The sequence below is a fragment of the Taudactylus pleione genome, unplaced genomic scaffold (genome assembly GCF_031769625.1).
Source record: "Taudactylus pleione unplaced genomic scaffold, aTauple2 ptg002638l, whole genome shotgun sequence".
Classification (NCBI taxonomy): domain Eukaryota; kingdom Metazoa; phylum Chordata; class Amphibia; order Anura; family Myobatrachidae; genus Taudactylus; species Taudactylus pleione.
This window is the reverse complement of record NW_028287015.1, coordinates 41,525-68,661: the sequence shown is the minus strand read 5'-3', so window position 1 is coordinate 68,661 and position 27,137 is coordinate 41,525. Positions and strand designations below refer to the sequence as shown.

At 51.6% G+C, this 27,137-nt stretch overlaps 1 protein-coding gene across 1 annotated transcript in view; it reads right to left on the bottom strand.

Annotated features, from left to right (window-relative positions):
- Window positions 1–26,467, bottom strand: part of DRAXIN (dorsal inhibitory axon guidance protein) — a 64,048-nt gene extending 37,581 nt beyond the window's left edge. Inside the window, exons 1-2 of the mRNA XM_088466194.1 lie at window positions 26,023–26,467; window positions 14,516–14,703 (exon numbers count right to left, since the gene is read on the bottom strand). Coding sequence (XP_088322320.1) covers window positions 14,516–14,703; window positions 26,023–26,455 — 621 coding nt within the window. The 5' untranslated portion in view covers window positions 26,456–26,467. The remainder of the gene's footprint in view (window positions 1–14,515; window positions 14,704–26,022) is intronic.
- Between the last annotated feature and the right edge of the window lie 670 nt (window positions 26,468–27,137).

Here is a 27,137-nt window from a genome sequence, read left to right as displayed (position 1 = left end):
GACATAATATAGTGCACCTGAGAGAGGGCAATGGCCTCATGGGGAAGGGCCAGGGAAGAGATAGGAGAGGCCAGGAGATGCTGGGGATAAATAGGGACATAATATACTGCACCTGAGAGAGGGCCATGGCCTCATGGGGAAGGGCCAGGGAAGTGATAGGGTAGGCCAGGAGAAGCTGGGGATAAATAGGGACATAATATAGTGCCCCTGAGAGAGGGCCATGGCCTCATGGGGAAGGGCTGGAAGAGATAGGGGAGGCCAGGAGATGCTGGGGATAAATAGGGACATAATATAGTGCACCTGAGAGAGGGCCATGTCCTCATGCGGAAGGGCCAGAGAAGAGATAGGGGAGGCCAGGAGATGCTGGGGATAAATAGGGACATAATACAGTGCACCTGAGAGAGGGCCATGGCCTCATGGGGAAGGGCCAGGGAAGAGATAGGGGAGGCCAGGAGATGCTGGGGATAAATAGGGACATAATATAGTGCCCCTGAGAGAGGGCCATTGCCTCATGGGGAAGGGCCAGGGAAGAGATAGGGGAGGCCAGGAGATGCTGGGGATAAATAGGGACATAATATAGTGCACCTGAGAGAGGGCCATGGCCTCATGGGGAAGGGCCGGGGAAGAGATAGGGGAGGCCAGGAGATGCTGGGGATAAATAGGGACATAATATAGTGCATCTGAGAGAGGGCCATGGCCTCATGGAGAAGGGCCAGGGAAGAGATAGGGGAGGCCAGGAGATGCTGGGGATAAATAGGGACATAATATAGTGCACCTGAGGGAGGACCATGGCCTCATGGGGAAGGGCAAGGGAAGAGATAGGAAAGGCCAGGAGATGCTGGGGATAAATAGGGACATAATATAGTGCACCTGAGAGAAGACCATGGCCTCATGGGGAAGGGCCAGGGAAGAGATAGGGGAGGCCAGGAGATGCTGGGGATAAATAGGACATAATATACTGCACCTGAGAGAGGGCCATGGCCTCATGGGGAAGGGCCAGGGAAGTGATAGGGTAGGCCAGGAGATGCTGGGGATAAATAGGGACATAACATAGTGCCCCTGAGAGAGGGCCATGGCCTCATGGGGAAGGGCTGGAAGAGATAGGGGAGGCCAGGAGATGCTGGGGATAAATAGGGACATAATATAGTGCACCTGAGAGAGGGCCATGGCCTCAAGCGGAAGGGCCAGAGAAGAGATAGGGGAGTCCAGGAGATGCTGGGGATAAATAGGGACATAATATAGTGCACCTGAGAGAGGGCCAAGGCCTTATGGGGAAGGGCCAGGGAAGAGATAGGGGAGGCCAGGAGATGCTGGGGATAAATAGGGACATAATATAGTGCACCTGAGAGAGGGCCATGGCCTCATGCGGAAGGGCCAGAGAAGAGATAGGGGAGGCCAGGAGATGCTGGGGATAAATAGGGACATAATATAGTGCACCTGAGAGAGGGCCATGGCCTCATGGGGAAGGGCCAGGGAATAGATAGGGGAGGCCAGGAGATGCTGGGGATAAATAGAGACATAATATAGTGCACCTGAGAGAGGGCCATGGCCTCATGGGGAAGGGCCAGGGAAGAGATAGGAGAGGCCAGGAGATGCTGGGGATCAATAGGGACATAATATACTGAACCTGAGAGAGGGCCATGGCCTCATGGGGAAGGGCCAGGGAAGAGATAGGGGAGGCCAGGAGATGCTGGGGATAAATAGGGACATAATATAGTGCACCTGAGAGAGGACCATGGCCTCATGGGGAAGGGCAAGGGAAGAGATAGGAAAGGCCAGGAGATGCTGGGGATAAATAGGGACATAATATAGTGCACCTGAGAGAAGACCATGGCCTCATGGGGAAGGGCCAGGGAAGAGATAGGGGAGGCCAGGAGATGCTGGGGATAAATAGGACATAATATACTGCACCTGAGAGAGGGCCATGGCCTCATGGGGAAGGGCCAGGGAAGTGATAGGGTAGGCCAGGAGAAGCTGGGGATAAATAGGGACATAACATAGTGCCCCTGAGAGAGGGCCATGGCCTCATGGGGAAGGGCTGGAAGAGATAGGGGAGGCCAGGAGATGCTGGGGATCAATAGGGACATAATATACTGAACCTGAGAGAGGGCCATGGCCTCATGGGGAAGGGCCATGGAAGTGATAGGGTAGGCCAGGAGATGCTGGGGATAAATAGGGTCATAATATAGTGCCCCTGAGAGAGGGCCATGGCCTCATGGGGAAGGGCTGGAAGAGATAGGGGAGGCCAGGAGATGCTGGGGATAAATAGGGACATAATATAGTGCACCTGAGAGAGGGCCATGGCCTCATGCGGAAGGGCCAGAGAAGAGATAGGGGAGGCCAGGAGATGCTGGGGATAAATAGGGACATAATACAGTGCACCTGAGAGAGGGCCATGGCCTCATGGGGAAGGGCCAGGGAAGAGATAGGGGAGGCCAGGAGATGCTGGGGATAAATAGGGACATAATATAGTGCACCTGAGAGAGGGCCATGGCCTCATGGGGAAGGGCCAGGGAAGAGATAGGGGAGGCCAGGAGATGCTGGGGATAAATAGGGACATAATATAGTGCACCTGAGAGAGGGCCATGGCCTCATGGGGAAGGGCCGGGGAAGAGATAGGGGAGGCCAGGAGATGCTGGGGATAAAGAGGGACATAATATAGTGCATCTGAGAGAGGGCCATGGCCTCATGGGGAAGGGCCAGGGAAGAGATAGGGGAGGCCAGGAGATGCTGGGGATAAATAGGGACATAATATAGTGCACCTGAGAGAGAACCATGGCCTCATGGGGAAGGGCAAGGGAAGAGATAGGAAAGGAAAGGAGATGCTGGGGATAAATAGGGACATAATATAGTGCACCTGAGAGAGGGCCATGGCCTCAAGCGGAAGGGCCAGAGAAGAGATAGGGGAGGCCAGGAGATGCTGGGGATAAATAGGGACATAATATAGTGCACCTGAGAGAGGGCCAAGGCCTCAAGCGGAAGGGCCAGAGAAGAGATAGGGGAGGCCAGGAGATGCTGGGGATAAATAGGGACATAATATAGTGCACCTGAGAGAGGGCCAAGGCCTCATGGGGAAGGGCCAGGGAAGAGATAGGGGAGGCCAGGAGATGCTGGGGATAAATAGGGACATAATATAGTGCACCTGAGAGAGGGCCATGGCCTCATGCGGAAGGGCCAGAGAAGAGATAGGGGAGGCCAGGAGATGCTGGGGATAAATAGGGACATAATATAGTGCACCTGAGAGAGGGCCATGGCCTCATGGGGAAGGGCCAGGGAATAGATAGGGGAGGCCAGGAGATGCTGGGGATAAATAGAGACATAATATAGTGCACCTGAGAGAGGGCCATGGCCTCATGGGGAAGGGCCAGGGAAGAGATAGGAGAGGCCAGGAGATGCTGGGGATCAATAGGGACATAATATACTGAACCTGAGAGAGGGCCATGGCCTCATGGGGAAGGGCCAGGGAAGAGATAGGGGAGGCCAGGAGATGCTGGGGATAAATAGGGACATAATATAGTGCACCTGAGAGAGGACCATGGCCTCATGGGGAAGGGCAAGGGAAGAGATAGGAAAGGCCAGGAGATGCTGGGGATAAATAGGGACATAATATAGTGCACCTGAGAGAAGACCATGGCCTCATGGGGAAGGGCCAGGGAAGAGATAGGGGAGGCCAGGAGATGCTGGGGATAAATAGGACATAATATACTGCACCTGAGAGAGGGCCATGGCCTCATGGGGAAGGGCCAGGGAAGTGATAGGGTAGGCCAGGAGATGCTGGGGATAAATAGGGACATAACATAGTGCCCCTGAGAGAGGGCCATGGCCTCATGGGGAAGGGCTGGAAGAGATAGGGGAGGCCAGGAGATGCTGGGGATCAATAGGGACATAATATACTGAACCTGAGAGAGGGCCATGGCCTCATGGGGAAGGGCCATGGAAGTGATAGGGTAGGCCAGGAGATGCTGGGGATAAATAGGGTCATAATATAGTGCCCCTGAGAGAGGGCCATGGCCTCATGGGGAAGGGCTGGAAGAGATAGGGGAGGCCAGGAGATGCTGGGGATAAATAGGGACATAATATAGTGCACCTGAGAGAGGGCCATGGCCTCATGCGGAAGGGCCAGAGAAGAGATAGGGGAGGCCAGGAGATGCTGGGGATAAATAGGGACATAATACAGTGCACCTGAGAGAGGGCCATGGCCTCATGGGGAAGGGCCAGGGAAGAGATAGGGGAGGCCAGGAGATGCTGGGGATAAATAGGGACATAATATAGTGCACCTGAGAGAGGGCCATGGCCTCATGGGGAAGGGCCAGGGAAGAGATAGGGGAGGCCAGGAGATGCTGGGGATAAATAGGGACATAATATAGTGCACCTGAGAGAGGGCCATGGCCTCATGGGGAAGGGCCGGAGAAGAGATAGGGGAGGCCAGGAGATGCTGGGGATAAAGAGGGACATAATATAGTGCATCTGAGAGAGGGCCATGGCCTCATGGGGAAGGGCCAGGGAAGAGATAGGGGAGGCCAGGAGATGCTGGGGATAAATAGGGACATAATATAGTGCACCTGAGAGAGGACCATGGCCTCATGGGGAAGGGCAAGGGAAGAGATAGGAAAGGAAAGGAGATGCTGGGGATAAATAGGGACATAATATAGTGCACCTGAGAGAGGGCCATGGCCTCAAGCGGAAGGGCCAGAGAAGAGATAGGGGAGGCCAGGAGATGCTGGGGATAAATAGGGACATAATATAGTGCACCTGAGAGAGGGCCAAGGCCTCAAGCGGAAGGGCCAGAGAAGAGATAGGGGAGGCCAGGAGATGCTGGGGATAAATAGGGACATAATATAGTGCACCTGAGAGAGGGCCAAGGCCTCATGGGGAAGGGCCAGGGAAGAGATAGGGGAGGCCAGGAGATGCTGGGGATAAATAGGGACATAATATAGTGCACCTGAGAGAGGGCCATGGCCTCATGCGGAAGGGCCAGAGAAGAGATAGGGGAGGCCAGGAGATGCTGGGGATAAATAGGGACATAATATAGTGCACCTGAGAGAGGGCCATGGCCTCATGGGGAAGGGCCAGGGAATAGATAGGGGAGGCCAGGAGATGCTGGGGATAAATAGAGACATAATATAGTGCACCTGAGAGAGGGCCATGGCCTCATGGGGAAGGGCCAGGGAAGAGATAGGAGAGGCCAGGAGATGCTGGGGATAAATAGGGACATAATATAGTGCACCTGAGAGAGGGCCATGGCCTCATGGGGAAGGGCCAGGGAATAGATAGGGGAGGCCAGGAGATGCTGGGGATAAATAGAGACATAATATAGTGCACCTGAGAGAGGGCCATGGCCTCATGGGGAAGGGCCAGGGAAGAGATAGGAGAGGCCAGGAGATGCTGGGGATAAATAGGGACATAATGTACTGAACCTGAGAGAGGGCCATGGCCTCATGGGGAAGGGCCAGGGAAGTGATAGGGTAGGCCAGGAGATGCTGGGGATAAATAGGGTCATAATATAGTGCCCCTGAGAGAGGGCCATGGCCTCATGGGGAAGGGCTGGAAGAGATAGGGGAGGCCAGGAGATGCTGGGGATAAATAGGGACATAATATAGTGCACCTGAGAGAGGGCCATGGCCTCATGCGGAAGGGCCAGAGAAGAGATAGGGGAGGCCAGGAGATGCTGGGGATAAATAGGGACATAATACAGTGCACCTGAGAGAGGGCCATGGCCTCATGGGGAAGGGCCAGGGAAGAGATAGGGGATGCCAGGAGATGCTGGGGATAAATAGGGACATAATATAGTGCACCTGAGAGAGGGCCATGGCCTCATGGGGAAGGGCCGGGGAAGAGATAGGGGAGGCCGGGAGATGCTGGGGATAAATAGGGACATAATATAGTGCACCTGAGAGAGGGCCATGGCCTCATGGGGAAGGGCCGGGGAAGAGATAGGGGAGGCCGGGAGATGCTGGGGATAAATAGGGACATAATATAGTGCACCTGAGAGAGGGCCATGGCCTCATGGGGAAGGGCCGGGGAAGAGATAGGGGAGGCCGGGAGATGCTGGGGATAAATAGGGACATAATATAGTGCACCTGAGAGAGGGCCATGGCCTCATGGGAAAGAGCCAGGGAAGAGATAGGAGAGGCCAGGAGATGCTGGGGATAAATAGGGACATAATATAGCGCACCAGAGAGAGGGCCATGGCCTCATGGGAAAGAGCCAGGGAAGAGATAGGAGAGGCCAGGAGATGCTGGGGATAAATAGGGACATAATATAGCACACCAGAGAGAGGGCCATGGCCTCATGGGGAAGAGCCAGGGAAGAGATAGGGGAGACCAGGAGATGCTGGGGATAAATAGGGACATAATATAGCGCACCTGAGAGAGGGCCATGGCCTCATGGGGAAGGGCCAGGGAAGAGATAGGGGAGGCCAGGAGATGCTGGGGATAAATAGGGACATAATATAGCGCACCTGAGAGAGGGCCATGGCCTCATGAAGAAGGGCCAGGGAAGAGATAGGGGAGGCCAGGAGATGCTGGGGATAAATAGGGACATAATATAGCGCACCTGAGAGAGGGCCATGGCCTCATGGGGGAAGGGCCAAGGAAGAGATAGGGGAGGCCAGGAGATGCTGGGGATAAATAGGCACATAATATAGCGCATCTGAGAGAGGGCCATGGCCTCATGGGGGAAGGGCCAAGGAAGAGATAGGGGAGGCCAGGAGATGCTGGGGATAAATAAGCACATAATATAGTGCACCTGAGAGAGGGCCATGGCCTCATGGGGAAGGGCCAGGGAAGAGATAGGGGAGGCCAGGAGATGCTGGGGATAAATAGGGACATAATATAGTGCACCTGAAAGAGGACCATGGCCTCATGGGGAAAGGCCAGGGAAGAGATAGGGGAGGCCGGGAGATGCTGGGGATACATAGGGACATAATATAGCGCACCTGAGAGAGGGCCATGGCCTCATGGGGAAGGGCCAGGGAAGAGATAGGGGAGGCCGGGAGATGCTGGGGATAAATAGGGACATAATATAGCGCACCTGAAAGAGGGCCATGGCCTCATGGGGAAGGGCCAGGGAAGAGATAGGGGAGGCCGGGAGATGCTGGGGATACATAGGGACATAATATAGCGCACCTGAGAGAGGGCCATGGCCTCATGGGGAAGGGCCAGGGAAGAGATAGGGGAGGCCAGGAGATGCTGGGGATAAATAGGGACATAATATAGCGCACCTGAGAGAGGGCCATGGCCTCATGGGGAAGGGACAGGGAAGAGATAGGGGAGGCCAGGAGATGCTGGGGATAAATAGGGACATAATATAGTGCACCTGAGAGAGGGCCATGGCCTCATGGGGAAGAGCCAGGGAAGAGATAGGAGAGGCCAGGAGATGCTGGGGATAAATAGGCACATAATATAGCGCACCTGAGAGAGGGCCATGGCCTCATGGGGGAAGGGCCAAGGAAGAGATAGGGGAGGCCGAGAGATGCTGGGGATAAATAGGGACATAATATAGCGCACCTGAGAGAGGGCCATGGCCTCATGGGGAAGGGCCAGGGAAGAGATAGGGGAGGCCAGGAGATGCTGGGGATAAATAGGGACATAATATAGCGCACCTGAGAGAGGGCCATGGCCTCATGGGGAAGGGCCAGGAAAGAGATAGGGGAGGCCAGGAGATGCTGGGGATAAATAGGGAGATAATATAGCGCACCTGAAAGAGGACCATGGCCTCATGGGGAAGGGCCAGGGAAGAGATAGGGGAGGCCGGGAGATGCTGGGGATACATAGGGACATAATATAGCGCACCTGAGAGAAGGCCATGGCCTCATGGGGAAAGGCCAGGGAAGAGATAGGGGAGGCCGGGAGATGCTGGGGATACATAGGGACATAATATAGCGCACCTGAGAGAGGGCCATGGCCTCATGGGGAAGGGCCAGGGAAGAGATAGTGGAGGCCAGGAGATGCTGGGGATAAATAGGGACATAATATAGCGCACCTGAAAGAGGACCATGGCCTCATGGGGAAGGGCCAGGGAAGAGATAGGGGAGGCCGGGAGATGCTGGGGATACATAGGGACATAATATAGCGCACCTGAAAGAGGACCATGGCCTCATGGGGAAGGGCCAGGGAAGAGATAGGGGAGGCCGGGAGATTCTGGGGATACATAGGGACATAATATAGCACACCTGAGAGAGGGCCATGGCCTCATGGGGAAGGGCCAGGGAAGAGATAGGGGAGGCCGGGAGATGCTGGGGATACATAGGGACATAATATAGCGCACCTGAGAGAGGGCCATGGCCTCATGGGGAAGGGCCAGGGAAGAGATAGGGGAGGCCGGGAGATGCTGGGGATAAATAGGGACATAATATAGCGCACCTGAAAGAGGACCATGGCCTCATGGGGAAGGGCCAGGGAAGAGATAGGGGAGGCCGGGAGATGCTGGGGATACATAGGGACATAATATAGCGCACCTGAAAGAGGACCATGGCCTCATGGGGAAGGGCCAGGGAAGAGATAGGGGAGGCCAGGAGATGCTGGGGATAAATAGGGACATAATATAGCGCACCTGAGAGAGGGCCATGGCCTCATGGGGAAGGGCCAGGGAAGAGATAGGGGAGGCCAGGAGATGCTGGGGATAAATAGGGACATAATATAGCGCACCTGAGAGAGGGCCATGGCCTCATGGGGAAGGGCCAGGGAAGAGATAGGGGAGGCCAGGAGATGCTGGGGATAAATATGGACATAATATAGCGCACCTGAGAGAGGGCCATGGCCTCATGGGGAAGGGCCAGGGAAGAGATAGGGGAGGCCAGGGGATGCTGGGGATAAATAGGGACATACTATAGCGCACCTGAGAGAGGGCCATGGCCTCATGGGGAAGGGCCAGGGAAGAGATAGGGGAGGCCAGGAGATTTTGGGGATAACTAGGGACATAATATAGTGCACCTGAGAGAGGGCCATGGCCTCATGGGGAAGGGACAGGGAAGACATAGGGGAGGCCAGGAGATGCTGGGGATAAATAGGGACATAATATAGTGCACCTGAGAGAGGGCCATGGCCTCTTGGGGAAGGGCCAGGGAAGTGATAGGGTAGGCCAGAAGATGCTGTGGATAACAGAAGAGGAAGCTACAAGTGATAATTATAATAAACACAAAATTTTACAGCACCAAGCAGCGCCCCCTGCCCTGCTGTGCCCTGTGCCATGGCACAGGTCGCGCCACCCTAGTTACGGCTCTGCACGAAGGTTTGGTTAGTACGTCAGGATAAGTAACATTTCACTAGGAGGTGAATGTCTCATAACCATTTGATTCTAAATGTTACAGCCTTCTAAAACAAAATAACTTATAAATTCCTTATAATTGAATACACTATACATTTAAAAGTACATTTCCACAACTGCGCACAGCACACTGAATATAACTTTTTCAAACACATTACACATACATTCGCAGTATGTGGCGCACTGCGCCTAAAGGTCCTTTTAAAAATGGTGCCGCGGTCTGTACAGCAGCTCAATATACCAATGCATTGTATGATTACATGGGGTCTGTATAACAGCTCGCTATACCAGTGTGTGGGGTCTGTATAACAGCTCGCTATACCAGTGTGTGGGGTCAGTACAGCAGATCGCTATACCAGTGTGTGGGGTGTGTACAGGAGATCGCTATACCAGTGTGTGGGGTCTGTGCAGCAGATCGCTATAGCAGTGTGTGGGGTCTGTACAGCAGATCGCTATAGCAGTGTGTGGGGTCTGTACAGCAGATCGCTATACCAGTGTGTGGGGTGTGTACAGCACCTCGCTATACCAGTGTGTGGGGTCTGTACAGCAGATCGCTATACCAGTGTGTGGGGTGTGTACAGCAGATCGCTATACCAGTGTGTGGGGTCTCTACAGCAGCTTGCTATACCAGTGTGTGGGGTCAGTACAGCAGATCGCTATACCAGTGTGTGGGGTGTGTACAGCAGATCGCTATACCAGTGTGTGGGGTCTGTACAGCAGATCGCTATACCAGTGTGTGGGGTGTGTACAGCAGATCGCTATACCAGTGTGTGGGGTCTCTACAGCAGCTTGCTATACCAGTGTGTGGGGTCAGTACAGCAGATCGCTATACCAGTGTGTGGGGTGTGTACAGCAGATCGCTATACCAGTGTGTGGGGTCAGTACAGCAGATCGCTATACAGGTGTGTGGGGTCAGTACAGCAGATTGCTATACCAGTGTGTGGGGTCAGTACAGCAGATTGCTATACCAGTGTGTGGGGTCTGTACAGCAGATCGCTATACCAGTGTGTGGGGTCTGTACAGCAGATCGCTATACCAGTGTGTGGGGTCAGTACAGCAGATCGCTATACCAGTGTGTGGGGTCAGTACAGCAGATCGCTATACCAGTGTGTGGGGTCAGTACAGCAGATCGCTATACCAGTGTGTGGGGTCTGTACAGCAGATCGCTATACCAGTGTGTGGGGTCAGTACAGCAGATCGCTATACAGGTGTGTGGGGTCAGTAGAGCAGATCGCTATACCAGTGTGTGGGGTCTGTACAGCAGATCGCTATACCTGTGTGTGGGGTCTGTACAGCAGATCGCTATACCAGTGTGTGGGGTCAGTACAGCAGATCGCTATACCAGTGTGTGGGGTGTGTACAGCAGATCGCTATACCAGTGTGTGGGGTCAGTATAGCAGATCGCTATACCAGTGTTTGGGGTCTGTACAGCAGATTGCTATACCAGTGTGTGGGGTGTGTACAGCAGAACGCTATACCAGTGTGTGGGGTGTGTACAGCAGATCGCTATACCAGTGTGTGGGGTCTGTACAGCAGATCGCTATACCAGTGTGTGGGGTCTGTACAGCAGATCGCTATACCAGTGCACCAGTGCGTGTGGTCTGTACAGCAGGTCGCTATACCAGTGTGTGGGGTCTGTACAGTAGATCGCTATACCAGTGTGTGGGGTGTGTACAGCAGATCGCTATACCAGTGTGTGGGGTGTGTACAGCAGATCGCTATACCAGTGTGTGGGGTGTGTACAGCAGATCGCTATACCAGTGTGTGGGGTCTGTACAGCAGATCGCTATACCAGTGTGTGGGGTCTGTACAGCAGATCGCTATACCAGTTTGTGGGGTCTGTACAGCAGATCGCTATACCAGTGTGTGGGGTGTGTACAGCACCACGCTATACCAGTGTGTGGGGTCTGTACAGCAGATCGCTATACCAGTGTGTGGGGTGTGTACAGCAGATCGCTATAGCAGTGTGTGGGGTCTGTACAGCAGATCGCTATACCAGTGTGTGGGGTCAGTACAGCAGATCGCTATACCAGTGTGTGGGGTCTGTACAGCAGATCGCTATACCAGTGTGTGGAGTGTGTACAGCAGATCGATATAGCAGTGTGTGGGGTCTGTACAACAGATCGCTATACCAGTGTGTGGGGTCAGTACAGCAGATCGCTATACCAGTGTGTGGGGTCTGTACAGCAGATCGCTATACCAGTGTGTGGGGTCTATACAGGAGATCGCTATACCAGTGTGTGGGGTCAGTACAGCAGATACCTATACCAGTGTGTGGGGTCTGTACAGCAGATACCTATACCAGTGTGTGGGGTCTGTACAGCAGATCGCTATACCAGTGTGTGGGGTCAGTACAGCAGATCGCTATACCAGTGTGTGGGGTCTGTACAGCAGATCGCTATACCAGTGTGTGGGGTGTGTACAGCACCACGCTATACCAGTGTGTGGGGTGTGTACAGCAGATCGCTATACCAGTGTGTGGGGTGTGTACAGCACCACGCTATACCAGTGTGTGGGGTGTGTACAGCAGATCGCTATACCAGTGTGTGGGGTGTGTACAGCAGATCGCTATAGCAGTGTGTGGGGTCAGTACAGCATATCGCTATAGCAGTGTGTGGGGTCTGTACAGCAGATACCTATACCAGTGTGTGGGGTCTGTACAGCAGATCGCAATACCAGTGTGTGGGGTGTGTACAGCAGATCGCTATATCAGTGTGTGGGGTGTGTACAGCAGATCGCTATACCAGTGTGTGGGGTCTATACAGCAGATCGCTATACCAGTGTGTGGGGTGTGTACAGCAGATCGCTATATCAGTGTGTGGGGTGTGTACAGCAGATCGCTATATCAGTGTGTGGGGTGTGTACAGCAGATCGCTATACCAGTGTGCGGGGTGTGTACAGCAGATCGCTATAGCAGTGTGTGGGGTCAGTACAGCAGATCGCTATAGCAGTGTGTGGGGTCAGTACAGCAGATCGCTATACCAGTGTGTGGGTCAGTACAGCAGATCGCTATACCAGTGTGTGGGGTGTGTACAGCACCTCGCTATACCAGTGTGTGGGGTGTGTACAGCACCTCGCTATACCAGTGTGTGGGGTCTGTACAGCAGATCGCTATAGCAGTGTGTGGGGTCAGTACAGCATATCGCTATAGCAGTGTGTGGGGTGTGTACAGTAGATACCTATACCAGTGTGTGGGGTCTGTACAGCAGATCGCTATACCAGTGTGTGGGGTCTGTACAGCAGATCGCAATACCAGTGTGTGGGGTGTGTACAGCAGATCGCTATATCAGTGTGTGGGGTGTGTACAGCAGATCGCTATAGCAGTGTGTGGGGTCAGTACAGCATATCGCTATAGCAGTGTGTGGGGTCTGTACAGCAGATCGCTATACCAGTGTGTGGGGTGTGTACAGCACCACGCTATACCAGTGTGTGGGGTGTGTACAGCAGATCGCTATACCAGTGTGTGGGGTGTGTACAGCAGATCGCTATAGCAGTGTGTGGGGTCAGTACAGCATATCGCTATAGCAGTGTGTGGGGTCTGTACAGCAGATCGCTATACCAGTGTGTGGGGTCTGTACAGCAGATCGCTATACCAGTGTGTGGGGTCTGTACAGCAGATCGCAATACCAGTGTGTGGGGTGTGTACAGCAGATCGCTATATCAGTGTGTGGGGTGTGTACAGCAGATCGCTATACCAGTGTGTGGGGTCTGTACAGCAGATCGCAATACCAGTGTGTGGGGTGTGTACAGCAGATCGCTATATCAGTGTGTGGGGTGTGTACAGCAGATCGCTATATCAGTGTGCGGGGTCTGTACAGCAGATCGCTATACCAGTGTGCGGGGTGTGTACAGCAGATCGCTATAGCAGTGTGTGGGGTCAGTACAGCAGATCGCTATACCAGTGTGTGGGGTCAGTACAGCAGATCGCTATACCAGTGTGTGGGGTCTGTACAGCAGATCGCTATACCAGTGTGTGGGGTCAGTACAGCATATCGCTATAGCAGTGTGTGGGGTCTGTACAGCAGATCGCTATACCAGTGTGCGGGGTGTGTACAGCAGATCGCTATACCAGTGCGTGGGGTCTGTACAGCAGATCGCTATACCAGTGTGTGGGGTCTGTACAGCAGATCGCAATACCAGTGTGTGGGGTGTGTACAGCAGATCGCTATATCAGTGTGTGGGGTCAGTACAGTATATCGCTATAGCAGTGTGTGGGGTGTGTACAGCAGATCGCTATAGCAGTGTGTGGGGTCAGTACAGCATATCGCTATAGCAGTGTGTGGGGTCTGTACAGCAGATACCTATACCAGTGTGTGGGGTCTGTACAGCAGATCGCTATACCAGTGTGTGGGGTCTGTACAGCAGATCGCAATACCAGTGTGTGGGGTGTGTACAGCAGATCGCTATACCAGTGTGTGGGGTGTGTACAGCAGATCGCTATAGCAGTGCGTGGGGTCAGTACAGCAGCTCTGTATACCAGTGTGTGGGGTCAGTACAGCAGCTCTGTATACCAGTGTGTGGGGTCAGTACAGCAGCTCTGTATACCAGTGTGTGGGGTCAGTACAGCAGCTCTGTATACCAGTGTGTGGGGTCAGTACAGCAGCTCTGTATACCAGTGTGTGGGGTCAGTACAGCTTCATGCTTCCAGGTGTCACCAGGTCGGGCTCTCATTGGAGCTTGTTTCCTGGTAAGAGACAAATAGTAAATGTATTGGTATTAGGAGGTGGATTGTGAAAGCTTTGCCCCATAGTGATCGGTCTGTTCTCACCCAGACTGGTTTTATTCCTGTTATATATCCAGCGCTATCTAAGTACAGTTAATAAATAATAATTCCTGCGTCTGGGCAGCACTGAGACCCCCAGCGGTACAGCCTCATTGCTCCACTACTGGGGTTCGCACATTACAGGTAAAAACAATCTGTGGTTTAATCCCTCTTTAATAAGCGATGGGTGTATGAGACGATGGCATGCTACCGAAGTCACATGGACGTGTCCAAGGCAGCAGGCTGACTCCTCTGTAAGAACAAAGGGCTTTATCTTACAAAGACCTCACACTGCAATCGCCTGGAGAAAAGCTTTTCAATATTAATCCCGTTCCTTTGACCAGATGGTCATCCCGAGCACAGGACCCGTAATTGGCCCATAACACAGAGTACATGAGGAGATCTCAGGGACGCCCGTCTCAGATCTCATATAAAGGGAAAGATAAATGTGCTGATCACAACATGACGTGGATACGAGAGATTTACCTTTACACGGCGTTGTGCTTCCACCGCAGCCGTCGGACGCTCGTTAGTAGACATTGGCTTGGTGGTGCTCAGTGGAGACCTGGTGGAAGATCCGCCCGAGGACATCTCCACCTGAAGGAGCTGGGTAGGGTCTCGAAAGCTTAAATCTTCTTTCAAAAGGCCGCTGGGCTCAGCTTCAAAGCCTCTGCCTGCGAACACAGAGGTGGAGATGATACAGGCCTAACACATAGCCTTCACGCTGCTATCCCATGTAACACGCCTGTATGACAGCACTCCGCATGACCTCACATTCTTACATACAAGCTGAGCCAGCCACCTACACGGATGTCGCTTATGGAGCCAACCTACTCATAGACACTTTATAAGAGTTCTCTACATTCAGACAACGTTAGTGTACAGTACGGGTTTATACGCGCCCCCCTGCAACGTTCAGTATTTCCATTGGCCTTTTAAACAACACAAACAGGGGCGTAACAAAGTATTTGAAGGCCCCATAACAAAAGTGCGTAAGGGCCCCTACGTACCACCCAATGGTGAATAATGTATATAACACATGTAACTCTGACAAGGTAGATGGGCCCCAGAGCTACCTATGCTAGTTACACGCATGAACAGAAACCTTATCTGTGTACAGGTGTAATGTGAGGGCTTATTTATTAATATTGGTCAACACCAAAGACGGAAAATCTATTTCTGGCTAATCTGTCTATCCAAAGAAAAGGTTCAACGGGGCAAATCTTACCAAAAAAATAAAACTAAATAAATAATTAAAATGCAATAACATTTATAGAAAAAAAAACATAAAAAATTGTACAAAAAAAAAAAAAGCCCCCGATAATTAAGTAACTGGATCCCTATCACTACTACTTCTGTAACTGGGGATACCTGTCGGGTGCAGACAGGGAGGAGTAATCTGAGAGCCAGCTGTCCCTGCGATCCCTATCACCACTACTTCTGTAACTGGGGATACCTGTCGGGTGCAGACAGGGAGGAGTAATCTGAGAGCCAGCTGTCCCTGCGATCCCTATCACCACTACTTCTGTAACTGGGGATACCTGTCGGGTGCAGACAGGGAGGAGTAATCTGAGAACCAGCTGTCCCTGCGATCCCTATCACCACTACTTCTGTAACTGGGGATACCTGTCGGGTGCAGACAGGGAGGAGTAATCTGAGAGCCAGCTGTCCCTGCGATCCCTATCACCACTACTTCTGTAACTGGGGATACCTGACGGGTGCTGACAGGGAGGAGTAATCTGAGAACCAGCTGTCCCTGCGATCCCTATCACCACTACTTCTGTAACTGGGGATACCTGTCGGGTGCAGACAGGGAGGAGTAATCTGAGAGCCAGCTGTCCCTGCGATCCCTATCACCACTACTTCTGTAACTGGGGATACCTGACGGGTGCTGACAGGGAGGAGTAATCTGAGAACCAGCTGTCCCTGCGATCCCTATCACCAATACTTCTGTAACTGGGGATACGTGACGGGTGCTGACAGGGAGGAGTAATTTGAGAACCAGCTGTCCCTGCGATCCCTATCACCACTACTTCTGTAACTGGGGATACCTGACTGGTGCTGACAGGGAGGAGTAATCTGAGAACCAGCTGTCCCTGCGATCCCTATCACCAATACTTCTGTAACTGGGGATACGTGACGGGTGCTGACAGGGAGGAGTAATCTGAGAACCAGCTGTCCCTGCGATCCCTATCACCAATACTTCTGTAACTGGGGATACGTGACGGGTGCTGACAGGGAGGAGTAATCTGAGAACCAGCTGTCCCTGCGATCCCTATCACCACTACTTCTGTAACTGGGGATACCTGACGGGTGCTGACAGGAAGGAGTAATCTGAGAGCCAGCTGTCCCTGCGATCCCTATCACCACTACTTCTGTAACTGGGGATACCTGACGGGTGCTGACAGGGAGGAGTAATCTGAGAAGCAGCTGTCCCTGCGATCCCTATCACCACTACTTCTGTACCTGGGGATACCTGACGGGTGCTGACAGGGAGGAGTAAACTGAGAAGCAGCTGTCCCTGCGATCCCTATCACCGCTACTTCTGTAACTGGGGATACCTGACGGGTGCTGACAGGGAGGAGTAATCTGAGAGCCAGCTGTCCCTGCGATCCCTATCACCACTACTTCTGTAACTGGGGATACCTGTCGGGTGCAGACAGGGAGGAGTAATCTGAGAGCCAGCTGTCCCTGCGATCCCTATCACCACTACTTCTGTAACTGGGGATACCTGACGGGAGCTGACAGGGAGGAGTAATCTGAGAACCAGCTGTCCCTGCGATCCCTATCACCGCTACTTCTGTAACTGGAGATACCTGACAGGTGCAGACAGGGAGGAGTAATCTGAGAGCCAGCTGTCCCTGCGATCCCTATCACCAATACTTCTGTAACTGGGGATACGTGACGGGTGCTGACAGGGAGGAGTAATCTGAGAACCAGCTGTCCCTGCGATCCCTATCACCACTACTTCTGTAACTGGGGATACCTGTCGGGTGCTGACAGGGAGGAGTAATCTGAGAGCCAGCTGTCCCTGCGATCCCTATCACCACTACTTCTGTAACTGGGGATACCTGTCGGGTGCTGACAGGGAGGAGTAATCTGAGAGCCAGCTGTCCCTGCGATCCCTATCACCACTACTTCTGTAACTGGGGATACCTGACGGGTGCTGACAGGGAGGAGTAATCTGAGAACCAGCTGTCCCTGCGATCCCTATCACCAATACTTCTGTAACTGGGGATACGTGACGGGTGCTGACAGGGAGGAGTAATCTGAGAACCAGCTGTCCCTGCGATCCCTATCACCACTACTTCTGTAACTGGGGATACCTGACGGGTGCTGACAGGAAGGAGTAATCTGAGAGCCAGCTGTCCCTGCGATCCCTATCACCACTACTTCTGTAACTGGGGATACCTGACGGGTGCTGACAGGGAGGAGTAATCTGAGAACCAGCTGTCCCTGCGATCCCTATCACCACTACTTCTGTACCTGGGGATACCTGACGGGTGCTGACAGGGAGGAGTAAACTGAGAAGCAGCTGTCCCTGCGATCCCTATCACCGCTACTTCTGTAACTGGGGATACCTGACGGGTGCTGACAGGGAGGAGTAATCTGAGAACCAGCTGTCCCTGCGATCCCTATCACCGCTACTTCTGTAACTGGGGATACCTGACGGGTGCTGACAGGGAGGAGTAATCTGAGAGCCAGCTGTCCCTGCGATCTCTATCACTACTACTTCTGTAACTGGGGATACCTGACGGGTGCTGACAGGGAGGAGTAATCTGAGAACCAGCTGTCCCTGCGATCCCTATCAGCGCTACTTCTGTAACTGGGGATACCTGACGGGTGCTGACAGGGAGGAGTAATCTGAGAACCAGCTGTCCCTGCGATCCCTATCACCACTACTTCTGTAACTGGGGATACCTGACTGGTGCTGACAGGGAGGAGTAATCTGAGAGCCAGCTGTCCCTGCGATCCCTATCACCGATACTTCTGTAACTGGGGATACCTGACGGGTGCTGACAGGGAGGAGTAATCTGAGAACCAGCTGTCCCTGCGATCCCTATCACCACTACTTCTGTAACTGGGGATACCTGACGGGTGCTGACAGGGAGGAGTAATCTGAGAGCCAGCTGTCCCTGCGATCCCTATCACCACTACTTCTGTAACTGGGGATACCTGACGGGTGCTGACAGGGAGGAGTAATCTGAGAGCCAGCTGTCCCTGCGATCCCTATCACCACTACTTCTGTAACTGGGGATACCTGACTGGTGCTGACAGGGAGGAGTAATCTGAGAGCCAGCTGTCCCTGCGATCCCTATCACCGATACTTCTGTAACTGGGGATACCTGACGGGTGCTGACAGGGAGGAGTAATCTGAGAACCAGCTGTCCCTGCGATCCCTATCACCACTACTTCTGTAACTGGGGATACCTGACGGGTGCTGACAGGGAGGAGTAATCTGAGAACCAGCTGTCCCTGCGATCCCTATCACCACTACTTCTGTAACTGGGGATACCTGACAGGTGCTGACAGGGAGGAGTAATCTGAGAGCCAGCTGTCCCCGCGATCCCTATCACCACTACTTCTGTAACTGGGGATACCTGACGGGTGCTGACAGGGAGGAGTAATCTGAGAGCCAGCTGTCCCTGCGATCCCTATCACCACTACTTCTGTAACTGGGGATACCTGTCGGGTGCAGACAGGGAGGAGTAATCTGAGAGCCAGCTGTCCCTGCGATCCCTATCACCACTACTTCTGTAACTGGGGATACCTGACGGGAGCTGACAGGGAGGAGTAATCTGAGAACCAGCTGTCCCTGCGATCCCTATCACCGCTACTTCTGTAACTGGAGATACCTGACAGGTGCAGACAGGGAGGAGTAATCTGAGAGCCAGCTGTCCCTGCGATCCCTATCACCAATACTTCTGTAACTGGGGATACGTGACGGGTGCTGACAGGGAGGAGTAATCTGAGAACCAGCTGTCCCTGCGATCCCTATCACCACTACTTCTGTAACTGGGGATACCTGTCGGGTGCTGACAGGGAGGAGTAATCTGAGAGCCAGCTGTCCCTGCGATCCCTATCACCACTACTTCTGTAACTGGGGATACCTGTCGGGTGCTGACAGGGAGGAGTAATCTGAGAGCCAGCTGTCCCTGCGATCCCTATCACCACTACTTCTGTAACTGGGGATACCTGACGGGTGCTGACAGGGAGGAGTAATCTGAGAACCAGCTGTCCCTGCGATCCCTATCACCAATACTTCTGTAACTGGGGATACGTGACGGGTGCTGACAGGGAGGAGTAATCTGAGAACCAGCTGTCCCTGCGATCCCTATCACCACTACTTCTGTAACTGGGGATACCTGACGGGTGCTGACAGGAAGGAGTAATCTGAGAGCCAGCTGTCCCTGCGATCCCTATCACCACTACTTCTGTAACTGGGGATACCTGACGGGTGCTGACAGGGAGGAGTAATCTGAGAACCAGCTGTCCCTGCGATCCCTATCACCACTACTTCTGTACCTGGGGATACCTGACGGGTGCTGACAGGGAGGAGTAAACTGAGAAGCAGCTGTCCCTGCGATCCCTATCACCGCTACTTCTGTAACTGGGGATACCTGACGGGTGCTGACAGGGAGGAGTAATCTGAGAACCAGCTGTCCCTGCGATCCCTATCACCGCTACTTCTGTAACTGGGGATACCTGACGGGTGCTGACAGGGAGGAGTAATCTGAGAGCCAGCTGTCCCTGCGATCTCTATCACTACTACTTCTGTAACTGGGGATACCTGACGGGTGCTGACAGGGAGGAGTAATCTGAGAACCAGCTGTCCCTGCGATCCCTATCAGCGCTACTTCTGTAACTGGGGATACCTGACGGGTGCTGACAGGGAGGAGTAATCTGAGAACCAGCTGTCCCTGCGATCCCTATCACCACTACTTCTGTAACTGGGGATACCTGACTGGTGCTGACAGGGAGGAGTAATCTGAGAGCCAGCTGTCCCTGCGATCCCTATCACCGATACTTCTGTAACTGGGGATACCTGACGGGTGCTGACAGGGAGGAGTAATCTGAGAACCAGCTGTCCCTGCGATCCCTATCACCACTACTTCTGTAACTGGGGATACCTGACGGGTGCTGACAGGGAGGAGTAATCTGAGAGCCAGCTGTCCCTGCGATCCCTATCACCACTACTTCTGTAACTGGGGATACCTGACGGGTGCTGACAGGGAGGAGTAATCTGAGAGCCAGCTGTCCCTGCGATCCCTATCACCACTACTTCTGTAACTGGGGATACCTGACTGGTGCTGACAGGGAGGAGTAATCTGAGAGCCAGCTGTCCCTGCGATCCCTATCACCGATACTTCTGTAACTGGGGATACCTGACGGGTGCTGACAGGGAGGAGTAATCTGAGAACCAGCTGTCCCTGCGATCCCTATCACCACTACTTCTGTAACTGGGGATACCTGACGGGTGCTGACAGGGAGGAGTAATCTGAGAACCAGCTGTCCCTGCGATCCCTATCACCACTACTTCTGTAACTGGGGATACCTGACAGGTGCTGACAGGGAGGAGTAATCTGAGAGCCAGCTGTCCCCGCGATCCCTATCACCACTACTTCTGTAACTGGGGATACCTGACGGGTGCTGACAGGGAGGAGTAATCTGAGAGCCAGCTGTCCCTGCGATCCCTATCACCACTACTTCTGTAACTGGGGATACCTGACGGGTGCTGACAGGGAGGAGTAATCTGAGAGCCAGCTGTCCCTGCGATCCCTATCACCACTACTTCTGTAACTGGGGATACCTGACGGGTGCTGACAGGGAGGAGTAATCTGAGAGCCAGCTGTCTCTGCGATCCCTATCACCACTACTTCCTGTATGCGCACACAGAACCCAGCATCTGGCGGAAGACGCTGAACAGGAGCGGGGGGATCTTATTGGATTCCTCGTTGATAAACCCCATAGAAAGGAGCAGGGGTCCGGGAACAAATGTTATCTGGAGATGGCGAATGTTCCCGCAGTCAAGCTCTGAACATTTTTTTATTTTCAGAGTTTGATGAATTTAGGTCTCCATACAATAGTACAGAGGGCAGCAGACCCGATTGGGAGTGATAGGTAAGCAGGAGAGCCCCTTTTATGGAAATCAAATAACAATGAATAGACCCCCCCAAGAGACAGAGCAGAACTATTAGATAGATATGAGATAGATATGAGATAGATATATAGATAGATAGATAGATATGAGATAGATATATAGATAGATAATGTGATAGATATGAGATAGATATATAGATAGATAATGTGATAGATATGAGATAGATAGATGATAGATATGAGATAGATTGATAGATAGATAGATAGATATGAGATAGATATATAGATAGATAATGTGATAGATATGAGATAGATAGACAGATAGATATGAGATAGATATGATATAGATAGATAGATAGATAGATAGATAGATAGATAGATAGATAGATAGATAGATAGATAGAAGATAGCCCTGCCCATTGGAGCTCACACACTTATCACATATAATTGTCTATGATTATAGCAATCTCCAATGTTACTGTACTTAGTGCTAGAGATGTTATATTACATGGGAGAAGTCTCTCCTTATACGAGTGCCCATCACGGGAGACTAGTTACAGAAAGGAGTAATGTATAGGTATTAGTTACCATCCTACCACCATGGTGATGCTGTCAGATTCCGTATGGTGAATACCCTGTCACTCCCTCCACCTCTCGCCTTCCCTGGCGTGTTACCTGTGTGTGGTCTCTGTCATTGCCATGTTCTGTGTTTGCTTTGCTATTCTCTTTGTGTCATTGTTGTGCTATGTGCTCTGTTCCGGTGACTGACGATTACATTTAAATCTGAAATAACCAGACATTATTTTCCTCTGCATCTGTAGTAACATCCCACCCTTACATAATACCCCGCTGGAGACTAGCTGCCCCTTCTCACACATGGCACTGGGGCACTCTTCAGAACAGAGAGCTGCAGTTATACTGGCGGTGTGTTCCTACAATCATGTGTAACCCTTTGTTGCCCCGGCCTCTCGTGGCGCCTACATTGGGCTGTCAGCAATTACCGCCTCGCTGTTCCTCTGTGTGTAATTGCATTTATCTACATTAAAGCTCCCCGCTGAGTGTTTCTCTTCTTCAATTCACTGACTGGAATCATCTATGAGCTGTGAGCACAAGTTTACGGAGCCCCAGCCAGGCAGGGAAGAGCACTCCGGCGGTGGGGATTAGCGCTCTGATACCGAGTATTCCCTTAATGAATTCTGACTTCTCGTTATATTGTAGTGAGCAAGTCTGGGATAATGAGTCCTCAGACACGGCACTGGAGATGCACACGGTTATTAAAGTGTCTCGCGTGGATGTTGTGCCACCATTACTGCAATTAAGGAACAAAATATATGTTTTATTGTAAGGAAGTGAATTGCCCAATATTATGTGATGTAATAACGTTAGGCAGTAAATTAGGGAGAGCCGTTCATGGTACGGGCCAGGCAGTCACCCCCTCAGATAATCCCCCCCTAGGGCTCTGTACACCTCTCTCTCATGCTCGGGGTCAGACGTTACATCTATTAGACTATTTATCTTCAGGATTAAATCCTCTGCAGTGAGAAAATCGCCATTACGCATCACTTCGGGTATAGGGGCTCATTATTTTAAATTGTTTAAAGGTTTACTCCCTAAAATGAGGAGACAAAGGAGATGTCCTATCAAAGTCTATGACGGGCACAGAAACCACCTGTCTTCACCATTTATAGTCTGGCCAAGGCGGCTGAGGAACATTCAGCTGCGTCCTCCAGCCCGACGCGGTAATGACTAACTTATCATTGCTATAGGCCAGGCTGAGGGGACATGTGAGCACCCGCCCCGCGTCACGTATGTACCGGGGACATGAAAGCCCATTCTCAGCCGTTTCACTTCAAATAAATAACAACAGTTGTAAAAAAAACAGATAAAATATGTAAAAACAATAAAATAAAAAGAAACAAATGACAAATATCGACCACTGGGAAAAACTGGTTCATTCCCAAAAAATATATAAAGCGGCTTTAAGGTGTTTTCCTTCACTTCACCTGAGACGTCGATAACAGAGGAAGGGTTGCGCTGGTACGTGTACTGCCATGATGCTTGTTAAATTGACGTACAAAGCTAGATTCAGGACTTTGCCCATGTACAATATAGACCCTTACATGTGCCATAGTCACGGTGCTGTTACGCTGGCAGCGCTTTGCCTTGGTTACCATGTTGTGTTCAGGAGCGTTAATGCCCGGAAACTCCTCAGCCTACAGTATGGTGTACGGAGCCTGTGTCTAGGAAGTAAGGACACAGTATAAGGACTGCTGGAGAGCATCGCATGTACTGTAGCTCTTAGGGTCAGTCATTCATGCTGCTTATGTCTTGGTGCAGTTATAGTGTGTAAATGCAGGGCTGTCTTAACAGCAGTGTGGGCCCTGGGCAAAGCAATGCACTGGGGCCCCTACCCACCCATTCACAGGAATGGTCGCTCGTCACCGGGGGTTGGTGTTGGTGGGGAGGGTTGAGAGTGCTTTTGAAAATAAAAATTTACCAACTGTCCGCAGCTGCAGGGGGACAGGTTGGTGGGCCCCTTGAAGCTTCGGGCCCTTGGGCAACTGCCCAACAAGCCCAATGGAAGAGATGGCCCTGTGTAAATGGGACCATAAAGAAAAAGAGTCATTAATGTCTGACCGAGACGTATGGACAGAATTCCTGCCGGATGTGTCTGCACGGAGCTTTAGTACATACACATGATATATTTACACATCCGTCAGCACTAGATGGGTAAGAGCCATGATGGGGAACGCTGGCTCCCTGCTAGGACAGATGCACGGTAATGCCACGTCGGAAGGAAATAAATGGCTTTGCCATGAATTACAACTGACGTCTCTACCATTTACAATCACAGAATTGCTCTCTAGGACAATGACCCGTCTGATGTCTCGTGTTCCTCTGTACTAAATGTGACAGTCAGCCGGCGCTAGGCCCGTAAACTACATGTATGTAACAGTGATGTGTCCAATAACACAGAGAGATAGATGGGCCGCTGGGGCGCCAGGGACCTCCTGCCACTTACATATCTGGGGAGTAATAACAGAATTAGTGATTATAGCTTCATCATTTACCTTATTACCCCTGCTACCTAACCCCATCATTTACCTTATTACCCCTGCTACCTAACCCCATCATTTACCTTATCACCCCTGCTACCTAACCCCATCATTTACCTTATTACCCCTGCTACCTAACCCCATCATTTACCTTATTACCCCTGCTACCTAACCCCATCATTTACCTTATTACCCCTGCTACCTAACCCCATCATTTACCTTATTACCCCTGCTACCTAACCCCATCATTTACCTTATTACCCCTGCTACCTAACCCCATCATTTACCTTATTACCCCTGCTACCTAACCCCATCATTTACCTTATTACCCCTGTTACCTAATACCATCATTTACCTTATTACCCCTGCTACCTAACGCCATCATTTACCTTATTACCCCTGCTACCTAACGCCTTCATTTACCTTATTACCCCTGCTACCTAACGCCATCATTTACCTTATTACCCCTGCTACCTAACGCCATCATTTACCTTATTACCCCTGCTACCTAACGCCATCATTTACCTTATTACCCCTGCTACCTAATGCCATCATTTACATTATTACCCCTGCTACCTAATGCCATCATTTGCATTATTACGCTGTGTGATGTCATCACAACACTTCCTGTCCACTGCACTGGAGAGGGATGTGGGAGGGTTATGTACTCTGCCGGGAGTCTGGGAGAACTCCCCCAAATTTGTCTTGGCAAGTATTCTGTGGCAAGAGGACGTATAGGCGTATTCGCAGACATAGCGGGCTGCATAGTATACAGATTTCTTATATTTCATGTTGTATTGTAGAACGGCTCCTGGTCTGTGTACCGGGTGTAATTCTCCCTATCCTCATTCTCTGCATATGGACAGTGGCATAGTACTATGTTATAGCATATTTTACACAGTCTGGAAAAGATTTGCCAAAGCCTATTTAATAGGGACAGATAAATGTATTATATGCAATAATGTTTTATATATCTTTTCCATTTACTCATTTTTTTTTGAATCCCGAGTTATGTCTTCCAGTTGCACTGTGCCCGTGTGAATTGTCAGAACCGAATCATACGTGCTCGGCTGCATCGCTGTGCACCAGAGTATCAGTTATTGCCGCCATTTGCTGACAGTAATGCCGACACAGCAGTGTGAGAGCGGTGTTATCCCAGCTACTGTATAATATAGGCTCAGTGCTACGTCTCTTGTTCTGAGAGCTAAGCCTGTGTCCTCCTATATGCACACGTAGCTGCTTAGTACTACTTCTTCTGCTCTTGTTACTGGCTTCATGTGTCTTCTGGGTGTAATTCACACTCCTGTTATTGTTCTGTTATATATCTTCTGATTATAGCTCTTCTGTGTTACTTTATCATTTGCTGAGAATGAGTTTATAAAGTAGAAAATAAAATTGCGATCATGGCAAGCTAGGGGATGTACAGCCGTGTAACGGTAGTGTACGTGTTATGTACAGAAACATATGAAGTGGCGCGGCGCGGCGATTCCCGCCTCATTTACTATTGGAGTAACCTGTGCTGGACTCATTTACTCTGCTCGCCATTTATTTGCTCATCCCAGGTGACCGCAGCTACTGATTGCCAGGCAAAGGCATTTAAGGGGAGGTGCGGTGACAGGGACGGCCGGCGTACCTGGAAATGGGGGCGTGTCCTCCTCGTTTTCCGAGAGTGTCAAGGCCAGGGGCTACACGCACTGACGCAATTTCCTGGCCTCGCAAGCCAGCCAGCCTGAGTAAGCTAGCCTGCGGCCTGGCGCCGTCCACCAGGTGATCACAGCCTGCGAATCACCCCCTATGTTACCGCCACATAATGTATTATGGTAAAACTGATCATACCTCTGTGCTGCTTCGCCCGCTCCCTCTGGCTGGGCTTCATCTGCTCTCTGTGGTGTTTCCTTCCCTTAGGATGAGCCCCTTGGGGCCGATTTTCCCTCTCATTATGGGGGAAATCAAAGCTTTGGAACGCCTCTTGTTTCCGAGCGCTTGGCTGCCCCAGATTCCCGGCCTCCTCCTGGAAGGGGGAGCCCATCACCTCCTCTCCGGCAATGAAAGATAACACCCCGCCATGAGTCCTTTCCCTCAGGCCAGCCCCTGACCTTCCGTTGGGCTGCTCTTGGCGCTCACCAGGCCACAGCTCTTCCTTGTACTTGTTCTCTGAAACTCTCTTACGTTTGGCTCGGGGCTGGAAAGCGTTGGCACACATGAAGTCAGTGATAACTACGAGGAGGACAAGGCCGAGCTGGCATAGGCTGCTGAAACGAGACGCCATTCTTCACAATCATGCACCTGCAAACCCATCAAGAGACGAGAGTAATTATCAGAGACTCTGACAAAAGGATAACATCTGCTTTCTAACACATTGCTAAGACATTACAGCATCTGGGAAAGAGAAGCCCAGCGAGTAATGGACAGATTCTATACGGAAGGCGCTGGAGACGGGCGATATTCATTCTCTCATCTGTACAGAAATGACAATAAGTTCCTCGTTAATCAGAGCATATTATCTGACGTGGGAGGCAGGCTCAGAAAGGCAGCGTATTTCTAAGATGAGCATAAATCTACATAAAATATAATATTTATCATTATTTTACTTTATTATTGACGTTAAGCCCTTGGACGGAAGATACAGGAGCACTTCGCTGTACAGTCATTTTACCAGCTTTAATACTTATAAACTTTCCTGTCACCAGGCAGATTGGGGCTTATTCAGAGCTGCATATAAGATATAAGTCCGTTTTGTGTATAGATCTAGCGATTATGAGCACCGCGCTCGCTCAGTATCCGATCCTGTAGAACTTTGCGCAACTACAGAAGATTCAGAGTAAAATATGAGTCAATGGGGCGTTCACACATAGGCGTTCAGTGATCTAAGGGCGTGTTGTGGGCGTATAGGGTGACTTGCAGGATATTTACATGTGAGCAATGCACTCTGGGCCTAATTCAGGTTTGTA